General features: G+C 51.9%; 1 protein-coding gene across 3 annotated transcripts in view; it reads left to right on the top strand.

Moving 5' to 3' along the window:
- The first annotated feature begins 308 nt into the window (after window positions 1-308).
- MYBL2 (MYB proto-oncogene like 2) overlaps window positions 309-17863 on the top strand; it is a 28402-nt gene continuing 10847 nt past the window's right edge. The window contains exons 1-7 of one of the 3 annotated variants that reach the window (XM_004272865.4): window positions 310-558; window positions 4249-4342; window positions 8630-8701; window positions 9589-9681; window positions 9868-10088; window positions 12102-12264; window positions 15444-15731. In XM_004272865.4, the coding sequence (XP_004272913.1) occupies window positions 539-558; window positions 4249-4342; window positions 8630-8701; window positions 9589-9681; window positions 9868-10088; window positions 12102-12264; window positions 15444-15731 (951 nt within the window). In that variant the 5' untranslated portion in view covers window positions 310-538. Of the gene's footprint in view, window positions 559-4248; window positions 4343-8629; window positions 8702-9588; window positions 9682-9867; window positions 10089-12101; window positions 12265-15443; window positions 15732-17863 lie in introns of those variants that run through there. The other 2 variants (XM_033433760.2, XM_049698705.1) reach the window with 2 other exon arrangements.

The following is a 17863-nucleotide window of genomic DNA, read 5'->3' as shown; positions in this document are numbered from 1 at the left end:
GGGACGCAGGAGCAGCTTGGACTAGAGCTGGCCCTTTTGCACAGGTGGTTTCCCCGGCCTGACTCTCCCATCCTTGCGGCTCACTCCCTTTCTTCAGTCTTTCCTCCAGGGCCGCCCCGATCAGTCTTGGCTCGAGCCAGGCCTCAGTCACCTGGCTGCCTGTTCGGAGCCACACCCACGCCCTCTCCCTGCCCTGGGGCTTCAGGGCTCTGCGCAGGTGCGGTGTTCTTCGGCTCTCCGGCCCCGCCCCCCGAGCACGCCCCGCCCTCTGGCCCCGCCCCGCGCACGCCAGCCCGCCCGCGCGCCAGGCCCGGGCGGCGCCGACGGGCTTGGCGGGAGATAGAAAAGTGCTTCTGTGCGCGCTGGCGGCTACCGCAGCCCCTGCGAGCAGCGGCGGGACCTGCGGCCACGCTGACGCTTCGCAGCGCGGCCCCGGGGCCCGGAGCGGCCGGAGAAGCCCGCACCCTGACCCCGGCCCGGCTCCCGCTCCGGGCTCAGCCGGCGGGCGGGCGAGCGCGGCGCGGCCCGGGCCGGGGGGATGTCTCGGCGGACACGCGGGTGAGAGGAGCCGGGAGGCTAAGGGCCCCTCCCCCCTCCCCGACCTCCCCCCCAACCCCGACCTCTGCCCCCACCCTCGCCGTGCCCTTCTGAGCCGGGCGGGGGTGGGGTCCTCAGGAAACGCAGTGTCCTGTGTCGCCCGACGCGGGGAGACGCGGGGGGTGCGCGCGAAGCCGGGGTCTCACGGGGGCCCCTCTCTCGGCTCCCTGGGCCTCGGAGCTGGGGCGGGCGGGTCTCCTGGGACCCGGGCCAAGCCCTGCATGATGTCATTTTGTCTCCCGCCTAATTGCGGGGTGGGGGTGGGACGGCGGTGTCAGCTGGAAGGGGCTTTACCGGTGAGGGAGGCGACCCCTGGAGAAGGAAAGTGATTTTCCAAGTCACGGCGAGCGGGCGGCCAAAGCCTGGGAGACTGTTGTCGTTCAAGCCTTTTGGGGTTCAGATTTGCCGGTGGCCATTTCTTAACATTCGGGGAAACACAGAACCCCAAGCTCCCTCCCTCGACCTAGGAAGGATGCAGGGGCGGGGGTGTTGACTTTTTGGTCCCCCACCACCTGGGTTGCGGACCCCAGCTCGTTTTCGTTTCGGAGACCTGTCTTCCTGTTCCACATGAGGGGTTTGGGGCAGCTGAGGTTGAAGGCGAGGGGAAGAGAGACTGATATGTATCGAGACCGCTCTGTGCCAGCAGCCCCTGGGGTGGAGGCAGGAACTGCGGTCTCCATCTTACTTAACTCGCCAGAGAATGAGTAGCAGAGTCAAGCCAAGAACCAGGTCTGTGGGCTCCAGGTCCGTGTCTTAGACCTGTGCACCCGGTGCCTGAGCTCTGGGCTTTTCAACCAGTCTGGGAGTCACGGAGGACAATGGGATTCTGCCCTGTTCCCTCCCTGGATTCATGCAGCCCAGATAACTTGAAACCCCACTTCGGATGGTGTTTGCCTTCTCAGGCCCAGCATATAGACCTGAGAAGCAATCGTTGCTGGCTTTCCCTAGAATTCCTTTCAGCAAGGAAGCATCTGATCCCTGGGCAGTGTTCAGGCTCAGGGTGTGTCTTCCTCAGGCCACAATTTCTCAGGGCAGCTCCAATTCCCAAGGGTTGTTCTGGGCAGGCACTAGTCAGGCCCTGAATTTCTGGTTCAGGAAGTGTTAACTCCAGGCAACAACCAAGGCCCCAGACAACCCCCAGGTCCTCTGCTACTTCTCCCCTGGGGCTCAGTGGAGGACCTCCCCGCCCCCAACCAGGTGAGGGATGAGTTCTGTACCCTGGAACAGCATTCAGTTTGATTCTCGGCAACCCGCTGTAACTCTCCTCTGCACCAGTGCCCTGCTTCCTGCTCAGCTTCTGACTCACCCTATCTGGAGCAGAGCCCAGCGCATGAAAGGGCATAGAAAGGGTGTGTTGGACCTCCATGTGGTTGCCACTACTGACTTAGCCTCTGCTTTTCCAGCTGGGATTACGAGATGAGGACTGGAAGGTGCTGGTTAGAGCCTGGCTTAGTGGAATTGGCAGGTGGCATAACCCTGTGAGCCTCAATGTTCACATCTATTAAATGGGGATAATGAGAATGCATGTGAAGTAGACAGTCATTATCGTGTTGGTGCTAGAAGTATATTACCTCACAGAACTCTCCCAGCCGTCTGAGCTGCTCTCCCCATTAAATAGAGTATTTTGGAGCACCAGAGAGTGTTACACAGAAACAGTCTCTTCCTCGAAGGAACATTTGCTGAGCTTCTGTCAGAAGCTGGGTGCTGGAGAACCAAAGGTAGTTTCTGTCAAAACAGAGTCTGTGGGGCAGTTGATGTTAAAGCCAGCTTCCTTCTGTTATTAGCATCTTGTAGAGTTTTTTTGCCTCCTACTTTGCGATAGTGGAGGACCCCATGAATTGGGTTGGGAATGACAAGACAAGGCTGAATTCCAGCTCCTCCTATGACTGGTGTATTGCTGGGTTTAGAAATCCGTCTGTCCCTTTCCTAATTCTAAAAAGTTTACTTGTATTAGCATTTCTTATCGACTAAGAGGCAGCAGTTTTGCATGTTTATTCATTCCTATGTCCAGCCATTCCCAGAGCAAACATTTCTTAAGGCATTTCGATGCTTCCCCCCAAAGGCCCTACAGATATGAGGTGGTGCTGACCTCTGTCCAGGTTGTCAAGGAGACAGGCAGTTGCAGCCTAAGGGCTTATGTCATGAGACGGGAGGATTTCCAATGTGCTCTGGGGAGTGTGGGTGTGATTAGGAAGATGCTGAGAAGGGGAAAGGAGCATCGCCACAGAAGGAAGTCCTCTTCCTCTTTTGGAGAGGCCTGTGCTTGCCTTGCTTGTTTGGAGACGTCTAGGCTTTTTTCCCACTTAAAAATGCCTGACTTCAGAATGTCCCTGACAGAGGTGACCTAATGGAGTTGGAAGGGTGCTCTTGTGAGCCCCGGACATGCCTGGGGGTGGATAGCATGATCTCCATTTTTGTAACTATTAAACCTGATAAATAGGAAGATTTTGGAGTAACTTGGAAAATTACCTGTTAGAAAATAAAAGCATCCAGAATTCAAAGCTGCTTGTACTCTGATTTTTAGCTCCATAAACTAGACCTATGTGTAGGCAAGGATTGAGAAGGGGTATGCAAAAATGGACATAGTTACTGAGATAATGTATTTTAAATGGTTTTCTCGAACAATATTTCTTAAAATCCTGGTGCTTGATGATTACATACATCATCAGCTTTTTTTTTTTTTTTTTTTTTTTGGCTGTGTTGGGTCTTTGTTGCTGCATATGGCTTTCTCTAATTGCAGCGAGCGGGAGCTACTCTTGGTTGTGTTGCGCGGGCTTCTCATTGTGGTGGCTTCTCTTGTTGCGGAGCACAGGCTCTAGGCACGCTGGCTTCAGTAGTTGTAGCACGTGGGTTCAGTAGTTGTGGCTCGCGGGCTCTAGAGCACAGGCTCAGTAGTTGTGGCGCAGCAGCTTAGTTGCTCTGCGGCATGTGGGATCTTCCCGGACCAGGGCTCGAACCCGTGTCCTCTCCATTGGCAGGTGGATCCTCAGCCACTGTGCCACCAGGGAAGCCCACATACATCATCAGCTTTAATCCTTAAAATACCCATGCAAGTTGAAAAAGTTTTGTTATTTAAAAGAAAATTTGAAACAGGTGTCTGGTGTTGAATATAATATTCTTGGTGAAATCTTTTCTCTTTAATAAATTTATTTATTTATTTTTGGCTGTGATGGGTCTTCATTGCTGCACACAGGCTTTCTCTACTTGCGGCAAGTGGCGGATACTCTTTGTTGCTGTGTGCAGGCTTCTCCTTGCGGTGGCTTCTCTTGTTGTGAAGCTCCGGCTCTAGGCGCACAGCCTTAAGCATTTGTGACGTGCGGGTTCAGTAGTTGTGGCTTGTCTGCTCTAGAGCGCAGGCTCTAGTAGTTGTGGAGCACGGGCTTAGTTGCTCCGCAGCATGTGGGATCTTCCCGGACCAGGGCTCGAACCCGTGTCCCCTGCGTTGGCAGGTGGATTCTTATCTACTGCGCCACCAGGGAAGTCCTTGGTGAAATCTTAACTTCTTTTTTCTTGTAGCTTTTGAAATCATTAGAGTGTTAACTGAAAATGAAAGAGTAAAGAGGTCATGGCCACAGTCCACACTGTCTGTCCATCATGTAGCAGCAGGTGGAGAGACACATGTCCTTGACCTTTGGCTTGCTTTCCCTGCAGTGAGGAGCTGGATGAGCTGCACTACCAGGACACAGATTCAGATGTGCCGGAGCAGCGAGACAGCAAGTGCAAGGTCAAATGGACCCACGAGGAGGTGAGTGACACCGAGGGGCAACTGCAGGGGTGGAGGTGATGGCAGCTGGGAGGCTGGACCAGGAACAGAGCCTGGGTTGTGTCTGCCTGATGCCCCGACCAGTATGATGAAGAGGAGGAGCTGATGAAAGAAGCAGATGGGGGAATTCCCTAGCGGTCCAGCTTTAGGACTCGGTGCTTCCAGTGCTGGGGACCCGGGTTCAATCACTGGTCGGGGCAACTAGGATCCCACAGGCTGCATGGTGCGGCCAAAAAAACAAAAAAGAAGAAGCAGATAGGCACTCTGGTTCTCCCTGATGATTCTTCTCAGAGCATTCCTGGACACTCTCAGTATTGAGGACTCTTACGGGGATGCATCTCTCAGACCTTGGGGCCAGCAGTTGCTGTTGTGTCTCTTGAAAGCTGGTGTGTTCTGCATCGTGGACTTTAATTGTGCTTCTTGTCCTTTAACTGCTGGGAGGTTTAGCCAAATCTGCAAACCCCCCTTCATTATCATTTTTAAAAAATCATTGTATTTTGTCTGCGATAGCAAGCTCTGAATTGATTTTATTCTTTAATCAAGTTTATGAAGTATAATTTATATACAGTCAAATGCACCTTTTTAAAGTGAACAGTTCCAACAGTTTTGGTAAGTGTATTACTCACATAAGTACCACCTTGATTGTCCCCGGAAGTTCCCTTTGTGGTCCATCGTTCCTGGCTCCAGGCAGTCGCCCATCCAGTGTCTCTCTGTTTGATCGTTTTGCCTGTTCTCAAATGTCCTACAGATGAAATCATACAGCTCTGCTCTTTTCTATCTGGCTTCTTTTGTTCAGCATAATGTTGCATGATTCAGTAATTTGTTCATTTTTTCTTCCTGAAGAGTATTCCATTGTATGGATAGACCATAGTATGTTTCCCTTGTTGATGGGCATTTGGGCTATTTCTAGTTTTTGGCTATTGTGGATAGAGCGGCTGTGAAAATTCTTGCCTAAGTGTTTTTGAGGATTATGTTTTCATTCATCTAGAGAGGATACTTAGGTACGCTCATGGTGTATGTATATGCTTAGTTTAGAAACTGTCAGGTTGTTTTCTGACTTGGTTGTACCAATTTAGACTCCTACTGGCCTTATCTTTTTATTCTACCTCTATTTTCCTGTATGTGTTTAGTTTTAAGTCTCTTTTTTTTTTTTTCCCCTTACTGTTTGAGTTGTGAAACACTCTTAAATCATAAAAGATGTTTCTTCAGAGGAGTGCTAAGCCAGCCTTTTCTGTTCATCCCACTGTGGACCAGGGACTATATTCCACTCTTGCAGGCTTAGAAGAACAAGCAAGATGGGGTCCCTACCCCAGAGCATCTCTCTGCCTGGACCATGCCCAGGCCCGTGGACATGCTGTGGCCATCATGGTGCTGGCAAGCCTGGCGTCTTTTTTTTTTTATTTACTTTTGGCTGCGTTGGGTCTTCATTGCTGCACACGGGCTTTCTGTAGTTGCTGTGAGCGGGGCCTACTCTTCGTTGTGGTGTGCAGGCTTCTCATTGCAGTGGCTTCTTTTGTTGTGGAGCACGGGCTCTAGGCTCATGGGCTTCAGTAGTTGTGGCATGTGGGCTCAGTAGTTGTGCCTCGTGGACTCTAGAGCACAGGCGCAGTAGTTGTGGCACACGGGCTTAGTTGCTCCGCGGCATGTGGGATCCTCCCGGACCAGGGCTCAAACCCATGTCCCCTGCATTGGCAGGTGGACTCCAAACCACTGTCCACCAGGGAAGTCCCAAGACTGGTGTCTTTTGTGCTCACTGTGGTGTCTCTCCTGTCTTATACTAAGCCTCCTAGACGTAGGAGGCACCTGTAATTGTCGAAATGCCTTTTTTTTTTTTCCTTCTCTTTCTCTCTCTCTCTTTTTTTTTTTGGCCTAGAGACTTGTGGGATCTTAGTTCCGCGACCAGGGATTATAACTCGCACCCTCAGCAGTGAAAGCACAGAGTCCTAACCGCTGGACCATCTGGGAATTCCCCAAAATGCTTTTAGAAGTTGAGTTTACTGTTGTCTGAGAAGTTAAGAACAGTTTCATGGAGTAAGGATTTGGAAATTCAGCAGTCAGGTGTGCAAAATGGTGGGTAAGTCAATAGGAAATGGGTTACAGGTGGAGAAAAGCAAGAGGACCCCCCCGTTTGGCTGGAGCAAAGGGTCCTTAAAGAGGAAGCGTGGTTGATTAAGATGGAAAGATCGAATGGGGTCCAATCCCGGAAGGCCTTGGACTTCGGACTCAGAGATGTAGGCTTGTTCAGCTGGCAAGGTGAAGCCATTGAAGGTTTTTGAAGCAGATGCGGGACATGACCACAGCTGGGCTCCAGGGAGCTAGTCTGCTGTGTGTAGGGTGGGTAAGGGATTTGGGGGCAGCCTGAAGCTGAGGGAGTTGGAGAGGTTGCTATGCCAGGCAGGTGGGAGAAGATGGCTGCGGAGGGACAGGGACAGTGCAGGCGGGAGTGGACAGGTGGAGGGGGCCCATGGGGTCCGGCAGGAGCTGGAGACGAAATTGTCCCCCCCCGCAGTCGTCGGGGAGGATGGTGGTGCTGGAGATGGACACAGGGGACATGGGCAGAAGGCAGGGGTTGGCCTGGCCAGGTCGGGCAGGCGGCAGGGGAGGGCAGGGTGTCCGGGGCTGGCTGTGTGGCCGTGGGCTGGCTCAGCTACAGGATTTATGGGGACTTTGTCCAGCCGATGCTGGGCTGTGGCCAAGCTGCAGTTGAGGGTCTGGATTTCTCTGGTGGCCTTTTTTTCTGTCCAGGAGAGAGAGAGAAAAAGAGAGAGAGAGAGAGAGAGTGTGTGTGTGTGTAAAAACACCTAACGTTAAATGTACCATCGTAACTATTTTTAAGTGTACAGTTCAGTACGTGAAGTATATTCCCACCGTGCAGCAGGTCTCTAGAACTTTGTCATCGTGCAAAACTGAATCATTAAACACTTAATTCCCCCCTCTCCTCCTCCTAGCCCTTGGCAACCACCTTTGTCTACTTTCTGTTTCTATGATTTGACTGCTTCAGATTCTTCACAAGAGTGGACTCATACGCTGTCCTTTTGTGTCTGGCTTATTTCGCTTAGCATAATGTCTTCAAGGGTCATCCACGTTGCATCTTGCAACAGAATTTCCTTCTGTTTTAAGGCTGAATAATATTCTACTGTATGCATATACTACATTTTCTTCTTTTTCTTTTTTTTGATTGAACCCAGGCCCTTGGCAGTGAAAGCACGGAATTCTAACCACCGGACCGCCAGGGAATTTCCTACATTTCCTTTATATGTTATAAGATATTAAAAAATTGATTCGATGGAAGAATACTTTACATACAATCAACTACAACCATTGAAGTACAATTCAGTGAGTTTCAATGGCCGTGCTACCATGAAACTCCCAGCACCGTCGTCGTAGAGCGCTTCCATCACCCCAGGCATTTCTTGCTCCCTTTGCTGTCCATTTCTCCCTACCACCACCCCTGACCTCAGACACCACTGACTATCTTTTTGTCCCTATAGCTTAGTTTACATTTTCTAGAAGTTCTTAAGCGCAGAATCATGCAATGTATACTCTTTATGTCTGGCTTCTTTCCCTCATCACAATGATATGTGATTTCGTGTTGTTGCGTAAATCAGTACTTTATATTCAGGAGAACGTTTTAACAGGTACTGTTTTCCTTCCCTTCTGAGTGCGCTTGATTCTGCCCATGTCCCCCATCTCCAGTGCTGGGTCACTGTCGTCTCTGGCCCAGGTGCCTGTAATGGCCTCCTCTCGTTCATTCTGCCCACCTGTAGCCCCTTTTCCTGCAGCTGCCAAAGTGAAGTTCATAACAAGCACATTGAACCGTGACCACCCACTGCTTCAGTGCATCAGTGGCTTTGCATGACGCAGAGGCCCGAATCAACCCTGCTTGTGGTCTGGCCCCTGCCGTCCCCTCCAGAATCCTCTTGCATCCCTCCTGCTTGCTTCCTGCATTCTAGCCTCACTGGACTTCCTTGGAGCCTGTCCCTTGGATCCCCCCAAATAGGCCTCACCATCGACCTCTCCGTACCCCCCAGCACCTTTCCTTTTGTTTGCAGGAGGCTTTGATTAACATCTGCTTCCCTCCAGACTTTAAGTCCCATAAGGTTGGGCAGCTCCGATGCTGCCCGCTGCCATGCCTGGCGTGCCTGGTGTGTAGTAGGTGATCATTTCATGACTGAGTGGATGAGAGAGGCTGTTTCCTTTGGGCTCCGTCAAGAGCAGCTGTTTTCTGCACACGTGTAGCTGAGCCCTCTGTCTTCCCGGTTTTGGCAGGATGAGCAGCTGAGGGCCCTGGTGAGGCAGTTTGGACAGCAAGACTGGAAGTTCCTGGCCAGCCACTTTCCCGTGAGTGCAGCCCCTCTGCGGCCCCCTCCCCCAGGACAGTGGACCCAGGACAGACTTTGTGTCAAGGAGAAGAAAGGGGGGTTCCTTACCAAGTCCCCCCCAGCTCTCCCAACAAAACAACCTTCCAGGCTTCCTAGGCCCTTTCTTCCCAAACCGGAATCCAAGGCACCCTGGTGTAAGCGTCTCCACGCAGCAGCCTCCGTGTGCCTGGGGGTCTTGGGCTCCGTGATCATGAAGTCAGATCAGTGACATATTTGCATTTCTTCCTGCAAGTCAGGAGCGAGTTGGTGCTCGGTTTCGGTTTCTCAACCGTGAGACTGAAACTGAGGGGAAACAATACTTGAGCAGGCTCCATGGTGAGGCCCCTGCCGAGGTGGCTGTTGCCACCATGTCCAGCATCTAGAGGCTCCTGGTGATGCGGGTCCCCCTCAGGTCCCCCACCCCCAGCACTGCAGGCGTCTGGCAGGGAGGGGATGTGGCAGGAGCTGCTGTTGGCTTATTTCCTGGCTCATCGGGCAGTTCAGGGACCAAGTCACCAGACCCTCGTCACCTCCCCCTCCTCCATGTGATCTGAAACCTTCAGGGAGATACTACCCTCCCAGAAGCAAGCAAGGATCCCTGATGTAGCCTGCGGGCTGGGACGGGGCAGCCCCCTTGTGTTAGGGCAGCTGGCGGTGGCTTCCCACATGGTTCTGAGTTTGCCTGGTTCCATCCGGGCCCTCTGGTAGCACAGGGAAACCATGCGTGTTGCGGCCCGTGGGCAGGCAGTGTGTGGTGGTGCAGGGAACAAGACAGAACCCCGCCGAGGTGTCCCCTGAGCCCAGTGTGTGTCCAGGGTCCGGGGCCACCATCCCAGGAGTTCTCACGGGTGCCTGTCCTCTTCCCAGAACCGCACTGACCAGCAGTGCCAGTACCGGTGGCTGAGGGTCTTGAATCCAGACCTCGTCAAGGGGCCATGGACCAAAGAGGAGGACCAGAAGGTAATGCCCAGGACAGTGCCTGCCACGTGGCGGGCCTTCACCCACCCCCGGGAGTCAAGGGACTGAGGCTGCCCTGGGTGGTGGCTGGGCTGTCCAGCTGGACCTTGGGTGTGTGACATCCCACTGGTCGGTGCTGGGGTGGGGAAAGGGCCGGTCCCACCGGCCTCACAGCAGCTTTCCCCCAAGGTCATCGAGCTGGTCAAGAAGTACGGCACGAAGCAGTGGACGCTGATCGCCAAGCACCTGAAGGGCCGGCTGGGGAAGCAGTGCCGCGAGCGCTGGCACAATCACCTCAACCCCGAAGTGAAGAAGTCCTGCTGGACGGAGGAAGAGGACCGCATCATCTGCGAGGCCCACAAGGTGCTGGGCAACCGCTGGGCCGAGATCGCCAAGATGCTGCCGGGGAGGTGAGCCGCCTGCTGGGGCCTTTGCGGGGATGTTCCAAGGCCCAGTCCCGATTTCTCTGGAGTTGTTCACTTTTCCCAGAAGCGAACGAGTCCTTCAGATTCTTGACGGAGTCGGAGGGGATGGGGGGGGGCAGGGGGGGGGCAGGGGGGGACCCAGCTGCTTGGAGTCTGGAACAGGGAAGGGAGGGGGGCCTGGGGGCCTCCCATTCACTGTGCAGCCTCTCATCTGGTCCCACTTTCGGCTCTGTGCCATCCCTGCCCTCTGCAGTGGCCAGGGTGGCCTGGTTATTTTTTAGAGAATAAACCTCTTTCCTCCTGCCTGTGAGGTCAGGGCCAGGATCTGGACATCCGAACCACTGCCCGTTTCCACCCTACTCTTCACGCTGGGCCTGGCCCCTCCAAGCCCTGGGCCTCTTGGTGTTCTGCAGGGAGCATTAGGACGACTTGGCTCCATTCTTACTAGAATCCTGCTCCAGGGTCAATTCCCAGTCTCCTAAGTTGCTCACTGCTCCCCTAACTGCTTTCCATCTTCTGGAAACTTATAAAAAATCACTTACTCACCACTGTCTTCTACCCTTCTCTTTTCGTCTGTGTGCATTTTTACCTTATTTTGTTTCCTTTCTTTGCCATGGCATTGCGATCCTGGGAAGGAGAGGAAATAAAATGCCAGATGGTCTCTTTCCCCTGGAGTCTGGAATCATCTGTTTCCAAAACTCAAACCGGAGTGTGTTATCCTTTTGGCATTTCTTAAAACACTTGGGTTGAGGACTCGAGCCTCTTTCCCGTGTGGCCAGCCTGGCCTGGCTGATGCCACCAGCCTCGCCTTGATCTGCCGTCACCCTTGCTCATCTTTGGGGCCTTAGCTGCTCCGACCTCCTCTCTCCCTTAGACACGGGAGAGCTCTTTTCTGAGCACGAACGCCCTGTGCTGGCAGCTTGGATGCCCTCTAACTTGTACCCATGATGTAGCCAACACGCTCTCACCCTTTGGTTCTCAGTGGGGACGTTATTTCCTCAGGGAAGGTTTCTCTGTCCTTTCCAACTGTGGTCAGTCCCTGGCCACCTCCCCACCGTGCCCCGACCCCTGCGCAGTCAGCACTGCGTCCTGACAGCCTTCAGTGGGAATGAACAGAGATCCAGACCCTCCTCTTAGACTGGTGGCCCCATCAAGCTGCTATTCTCTATTCTCTGTTCACGGTTCAAGGGGAAAGCACTCTGCTCGGAAACCCAAAGAAGGCAGCGCCTCTGTGTGTCTGCACTTCTGAACTGCTGTAGGTCTGTGGGCTCTGACGCTGCTGAGCCCCCCGTGCTACTCACCGTGATGCTGCTGTGTGCTTCTGTAGTTCTGTGCTTCTTTGTGCTTCGTACTGCTGTCTGCTCCTACTGCTCTGTTACTCTGTCTTGCGGTCCCTGTCTGCTTCTCTCCCTCCACGCTTCCCTGACTCCTGTACCACTGTGCTACTTTCTGCTTCTGTAGTGGGGGTACTACTCTTGACTTACACCATATGTTTCCTCTTTAATCTTCAGCAAGTGATGGAGAGTGAAGTAGTCTTTTGCTTCTCCAGATAAAAAAGCCAAGGCTCAGAGTGGTCAGTAGTGGATCCTCTGTGCCCTCTTTGGCCATTATCTGTCTGTGGGACGTGATCAGGGCTTGTGTTCCAGGTCACTGAGCCTCAGGACGGGGGCCACCGGCCAGCAGCTTGCTTACGGTTTCTACAAATGCAGAGTGAGTGGGAAAGGGAATGAGAGTTCCCAGAATGTTTCAGTGTTAGGATTTTACCCTGTAGGCTGAATAAGACCTTTGCTTATTTCTCAGAGGTGTGTGGAAATACTCCGTAAATCGTTACAGGCTGCAAGCATATCAGACTTCATCTTAGAGCTAAGAGCCCTTAGAACTCCTCAGGCTGAACCCTCATTTACAGAAGTGGGAGCTCAGCTCAGGGAGGCTAGTGACGCGCCCGGTGGCGCACGGGCCCCAGTGCTGGGGTCAAAGATCCCCGGTTGGCCCCTATAGGACAGACAATGCTGTGAAGAATCACTGGAACTCCACTATCAAGAGGAAGGTGGACACGGGAGGCTTCCTGAGTGAGTCCAGAGACAGCAAGCCCCCCATGTACTTGCTGCTGGAGCTGGAGGACAAGGACGGCTGCCAGAGTGCCCCGGCCTCAGAAGGCCAGGTGAGTGGGGCGGGGATGTCAGGCAGCTCAGCCACTGGGCTTGGGCTAGCTGGTTTGTTTTCATGTGTATCCGATGCCATCTCACCAACACCTATTCCTCCTTTTTCACCTGTTCCGTGGCTGTTCCTTAATCCTACAAGAGGTTCTCACTGTGGCCTCACATCTCTCATGAGGGCCTTTCCCTGTGTCACCTGTGCCCATGCTTGGTGCTCATCTGTCCACAGATGCAGGATGCCAGAGCCGACGCCAGGTGAAGAAGGGTCAGGTGGGGAGGTCCTCAGCCTCCTCCTGTCCTCAACAGCTTCCTTCCTACCCGTTGCTCTTTCCAGCCTTTTCATACTAAAAGCACATATGCAATTCTAAAAAAAATCAGATTTGTTGAGGTACAAGCACATACAGTAAAATTCACTGTGTTTCATGTGCAGGTCTGAGTCATGACAGCTTTAAACAGTCCTGTGGCCACCACCATAGTCAACACACAACCTCTCCATCACCCCCCATATTCTTTCAGCCCTTCTCCCATCCTTAGTCCCTGGCACCCTTCATCTGTTTTCTGTCTCTATAATTTTCTAGAAAGTCATACAAATGAAGTCATATGGTGTTACATTTACAATTGTTAACATCTCCCATCCTACACTCCAGAGCATACTATTTTTAAAATTGAAGTATAGTTGATTTACAATATTATAGTAGTTTCAGGTGTTTATGGTTATTTTTGAACTATCTCATATGATTTATTCTTAAAAAACAAAGATTTGAAGCACATGTGTCAGAGTATGAAGATGGGACGTTGCTGGGTACATGGCAGGTGACACGCTTCCTCTACACTGTTTTCCAATCTTTTCTGTAATCGTGAACTATTGAATAGTTCTTTTTAATGCTCCACCTTTCCTTTTCCTGCTGGCCAGATTATAACTGTTCACTGCTCCCGTTCTTCTGCAACACCCTGCTGGAGCGTTATATCATGTTTTTGCCTCTCTTTCCGGATTTTTCAGCTTCAGAGACTATTCCTTGCTTCCCAGATATGAGAGCATCTATGCGGTAACAGTTGAAAAAGCTGTAAAGTGAAACGTAAAAGGACTTCTCCCTCCTGTCTGGATTCCCCATGGGTCCCCTAACCAGAGGAATTCACTTCTCAGTTTCTTGTATGCCTAAGTAATATGTTTTCCAGGCTTTTACTTCTGATTAAATAAAAAGCATCCGTGCCCCAGAGAGAAACAATGTGCATCAGCAGACACGGAGAAGTCATCTTTCAGGATAGGGCAGAGTGGACAGTAGTCTCTGAAAATCCGCCTTGGCTGAAAGTCATTTCCTAGACTCTGTTTTCACCCCCCTGGCGCTTTGTGTCTGGGAGGCTGGCCCTGCTGGGCCACAGGGAGCTCCAGACCTTGATCCTGAGCACATAGGTCAGGTTACAGTGTGGGTTTCAGCCTCACCCACTCCTCTCCACTGTCATTTTAATGTTTCTATTGTGCTGGTAATTTCTTTAATTAAGGTTCACCTGACTTTTTGTTGTTAGAAACAAAACTTCAATGTTGTCCTCGTAGCTAAATCACTGCTCAGTTGTCTCTTGGGAAATTCCTAGAGGTAGATAGATACATTCTTTAAAAACGATAAGGGACTTCCCTGGTGGGCCAGTGGTTAAGATTCCTGCTTCCAGTGCAGGGGGCCTGGGTTCGATTCCCTGATCAGGGCACTAAGATCCCCCATGCCGTGTGGCATGGCCCCCCGCCCCCCAAAAAACAAAAACAAAATAGACGTTAATACATTTTGCTAGATTGCCTGCCAGAAAAGGTTCACCTGTTCTGTGTGTATGGGACTGCCTCACTAGTCAGTGCTTGCAATTATAAATGATAAGTACTGAACTTGATTAGAAATTGCCAAACTTTTTCCAAAGCGGCTGTTTTCTGAAGTGGGAATCACATGTTGGTAGCTTTTAAATAGTATTCATAGCATTCTTCCCCTCCAGTTATAGCAGTTATAAGGTTTTAATCCAATCTGCTCTTATCTCCTTTTCTTCCTTTGCTTATATCACAAACCATTTCCATTCTGTTCACTTGACAGCAGTGGCAACAGTAGCTACTAATTAGGTTGAAAGGTTTTCACACAGTTGTTGATCTGTGCGCCCTCCCAGCTCAGTAAGCCTCAGTGTCCTCATTTTATAGGCGAGGAAACTGACCCTCATCACAGGCTTGCCGGAGCTGGGAAATGGCAGAGCTCTGTCTGCATCCAGAGACCACGTTCTCCCCCCCCCCCCCCGTTAACATGGGGCTCTCGACCAGGCCTCTGTTAATCACTTGTGCTGTTTGCAAGGCTCCTCAGGGGCCATCAGGTGAACGAGTCAAGCTTGTTTCGGAGGTTCTGCCAGGAGAGCGATTGCCCTAACGATCTACCTCTTTTTCTTTATTTCTTTCCTGTCACAAAATCAGTCTCAAAAAAAAAAAAAAAAAAATTAGTCTCCACTCCTTTTTCAAACTTTCATTTTGAAATAATATTAAGTATACAGAAAAGTTGCAAGAAAACTGCTCGCCTATATCCTTTACTGGGTTCATTCATTTTTAACATTTGTCAGATTTGCTTTATCTTTCTCTATGTACATTTATTTTTTTTTAAAGACCCTGTAGTTAATCATTTACTTAATGGCTGTGGCACGCGGATCCAGGCCCCCTGCAGCGAAAGCCTGGAGTCTTAGCCGTCGGACCACCAGGGAAGTTCCAATATGCATATTTTTTTAACCTGAGTTATTTGAGAGTTGATTCCATACATTATGCCTTTTATTTCTTAATACTTGAGTGTGTGTTCCTCAAAATAAGGACATTCACCTGTGTGACGACAGTACGCACTTGGAATTTAACATTGGTGCGGGGACTTTTGACTAACCTACCGTCTAGATTCCACTTTTTCCTGCCCATGATCCAGTCCAGGTTTAGACACTGCTTCGTTGTCATATGTCTTTCGTCTAATTTTATCTGGAATAGTTCATCGGCCTTTCCGAGCTTTTCACGATACTGATGTTTTTGAAGCATAAGGTAGGGCTAGTTATGTTATAGACTGTCTCTCAGTTTGGGTTCACTTGAGTTTCCTTATTATTAGATTCGGGTTGTGCACTGTTAGCTGGAATACGGCATAGTTTATATCTCATAACGAAAAATCCAAACCGCGTGCCCTGTGCCCACCAGGGAAGTCTCGTGACCGGCTGGCCCCCGGCGTTCCCTGCCCTGAAGGAAGAGGAGAGCAGTGAGGAGGAGGCCACGGCGGCTGCCCCCTCCCAGGAGCAGGAGCCCGTCCCCACAGAGCTGGATGGAGTGCGGACGCCAGAGCCGCTGGAGGACTTCCCCAAGCGTGAAGACCAGGAGGGCTCCTCGCCGGAAACCAGCCTGCCCTACAAGTGGGTGGTGGAGGCCGCAAACCTCCTCATCCCTGCCGTGGGCTCCAGCCTCTCTGAAGCCCTGGACTTGATCGAGTCGGTAATGTTGGTCACGGCGCTTCACAGTGGGCCCCGAGCACCCCCAGCAGGGAGCACTTTCTCTCCGTAGGCGTCCGTCCTTCCGTCCGTTCGTTGTCTTGCTGATGTGGCTCAGCTGGTGCCGAGTGCCCAGCCCAGCACCAGGGCCTGGTGATGCCAAGATAGTGGCTGTGCAGCGCCTGCCCTCGGGGAGCTCCTGCCTCACCTGTACAGCGCAGGGTGGGCTGGGAGGGCTTGCGGTGGAAGCTGTACGACAGAGTCCTCAGGGCTGATGGGGAAGGGTGTTTGAAGCGGTAACACAGCCCGGGTGGGCACTGGTGTTTGTGGCAGCACAGGTGGTTGGGTGTCCCTGGAGAGGCCCCTGGGAAGGGCTAGGGCTTGGGGCTGCAGTGGTGAGTGGGTCCTGATTACTCAGGTACAGCTGCCCCTGGGGCCGCGCTGCCTGTGGATTGTGCCCCTTTGGGGAAGGCACCCCGGTGGGGGGTGTGACCAAGGTGTGACCTCCCAGGTCCATCAGCCAGGCCTGTGGTGTGAAGTGGGTTTTAGGAGGTGGTGGGCAAGAGGCCGGCGGCCAGGGGTAGAGGGGTTTAGTGGGCAGCGCCCATACTCACCTTCCCACTTGGGCTTCCTTCTATTGGCTGAGAATATTGATGTTGTTTATTGAGCATTTGCTAAATACCAGGCTGTGGGTTTAACATACAGTCCACACGGTATCCTGTGAGGGGTGTCCTTTCTGTGTTTTGCAGATGAGACTGAGGCTCAGAGAGATCAAGTAAGTGTACCCAAAGGTCAAAGGTCACACAGCAAGTAAGGTCTTAACCGTCATGCTGTGCTCCACTGTCCTGCCCAATGAGCGTTTGGATGGTGGGGTGGGTCTCAGGTGGGCTGTCTGCTCAGACCCTCTGGCTCTGGGTCTCACCTCTTGCCCTTAGTGGCTGGGACTGTGGTGTCCCCTTCACTACAAGGGATTTCAGAGTAGCGATGCGTGTGTCAGTCTGTTCAGCAAACAGCTCCGGGGCCACCGTGGGCTGTCACTCCTTTGGGCTCTGAGGAAGGGTTGAGATGAGAGTGGGCCCACTCTGCACTGCTGGTGCTGGTGAAGTGGGTGGTGGACTCAGCTCAAGCTCAGAGAGGTTAGGAGGCTTGTCCAGTGTCACACAGCTGGTGAGTGCCGAGCTCGAGCTCTCCACGATGACCTTCAGCGACTGATGGGGAGCGATAGTAGTTGCAGAAACACTGCCGTCTGTCTCTCCGGGCAGTCCTTGTAGCATGTGCTCCGGTCTGTTAGATGCCATCCATTCTGGGCCTCTCCGAGGTTGGAGTTGGCTGCTGGGAGGAATGCCTGGAGAGGGCACAGCTCTGAGCCGGCCTCCACCCTTAGCAATGATCTTGCCAGGCTTCTTTGAGCTCCAAGGACCAGAAATAGAAATCACCACTAGGGTCTTGGTCCATTCAGGGCCAGACCTCCAGGGACCAGTGGAAACTTCTGTATCCAGAAGCCTTTGGGCTGGGTTGTAGTTTACTGGGCAAGGGCAGAAAGACGTGGGCGTGCCTCTTAGAATTGCTCTTGGAAACTTAGTGACTTCAGGGCGATCACACCCTCTCTGACCTGGCTTCCTCAGTATGAGAAGGGAAAGTAATGCTTCTCTAGCAGGGTGGCTGTGGGGTTGGAAACAGTGTAGGTGAAGCACCCAAGGAGGCGCTGCGATTGACAGGGTCATGGAGCCCAGTGGTGCACGCTGGGTACGTGGCTGGCAAAGCAACACCCTTCAGCCTGCTCACGGCCTTGGGCCCAAAGCCTCACTTCCAGTTCTCTGTAAGGAAATAGCTACAAACGCAGGAGAAGACTTACCTCCAAGATGTTCATAAAGATGCTATTTTTAATTTTTAAGAATTAGGGGGGAACACCTAATGTCCTATAGAAAGGGGACAATTATGTAACATGTCCAAATGATGGTACATTTTACAGCCCTTAAAATTGTTAAAAGTTGACCTTTTTTCACTATAGTAACAACTGATATTGATAGTAAATATTAAACTCATAGGTAATAGAATGAGGTGCAATCATTATCCCAGCTTTACCGAAACTTTAAATGGAAAAAAGAAGTTAACTAGAAATGATTTGTACTAAAG

Source organism: Orcinus orca, chromosome 16, assembly GCF_937001465.1.
Source record: "Orcinus orca chromosome 16, mOrcOrc1.1, whole genome shotgun sequence".
In the NCBI taxonomy this organism is placed as follows: Eukaryota; Metazoa; Chordata; class Mammalia; order Artiodactyla; family Delphinidae; genus Orcinus; species Orcinus orca.
The sequence above is the reverse complement of the archived record's forward strand: the minus strand, read 5'-3'. Positions and strand labels throughout refer to the sequence as shown.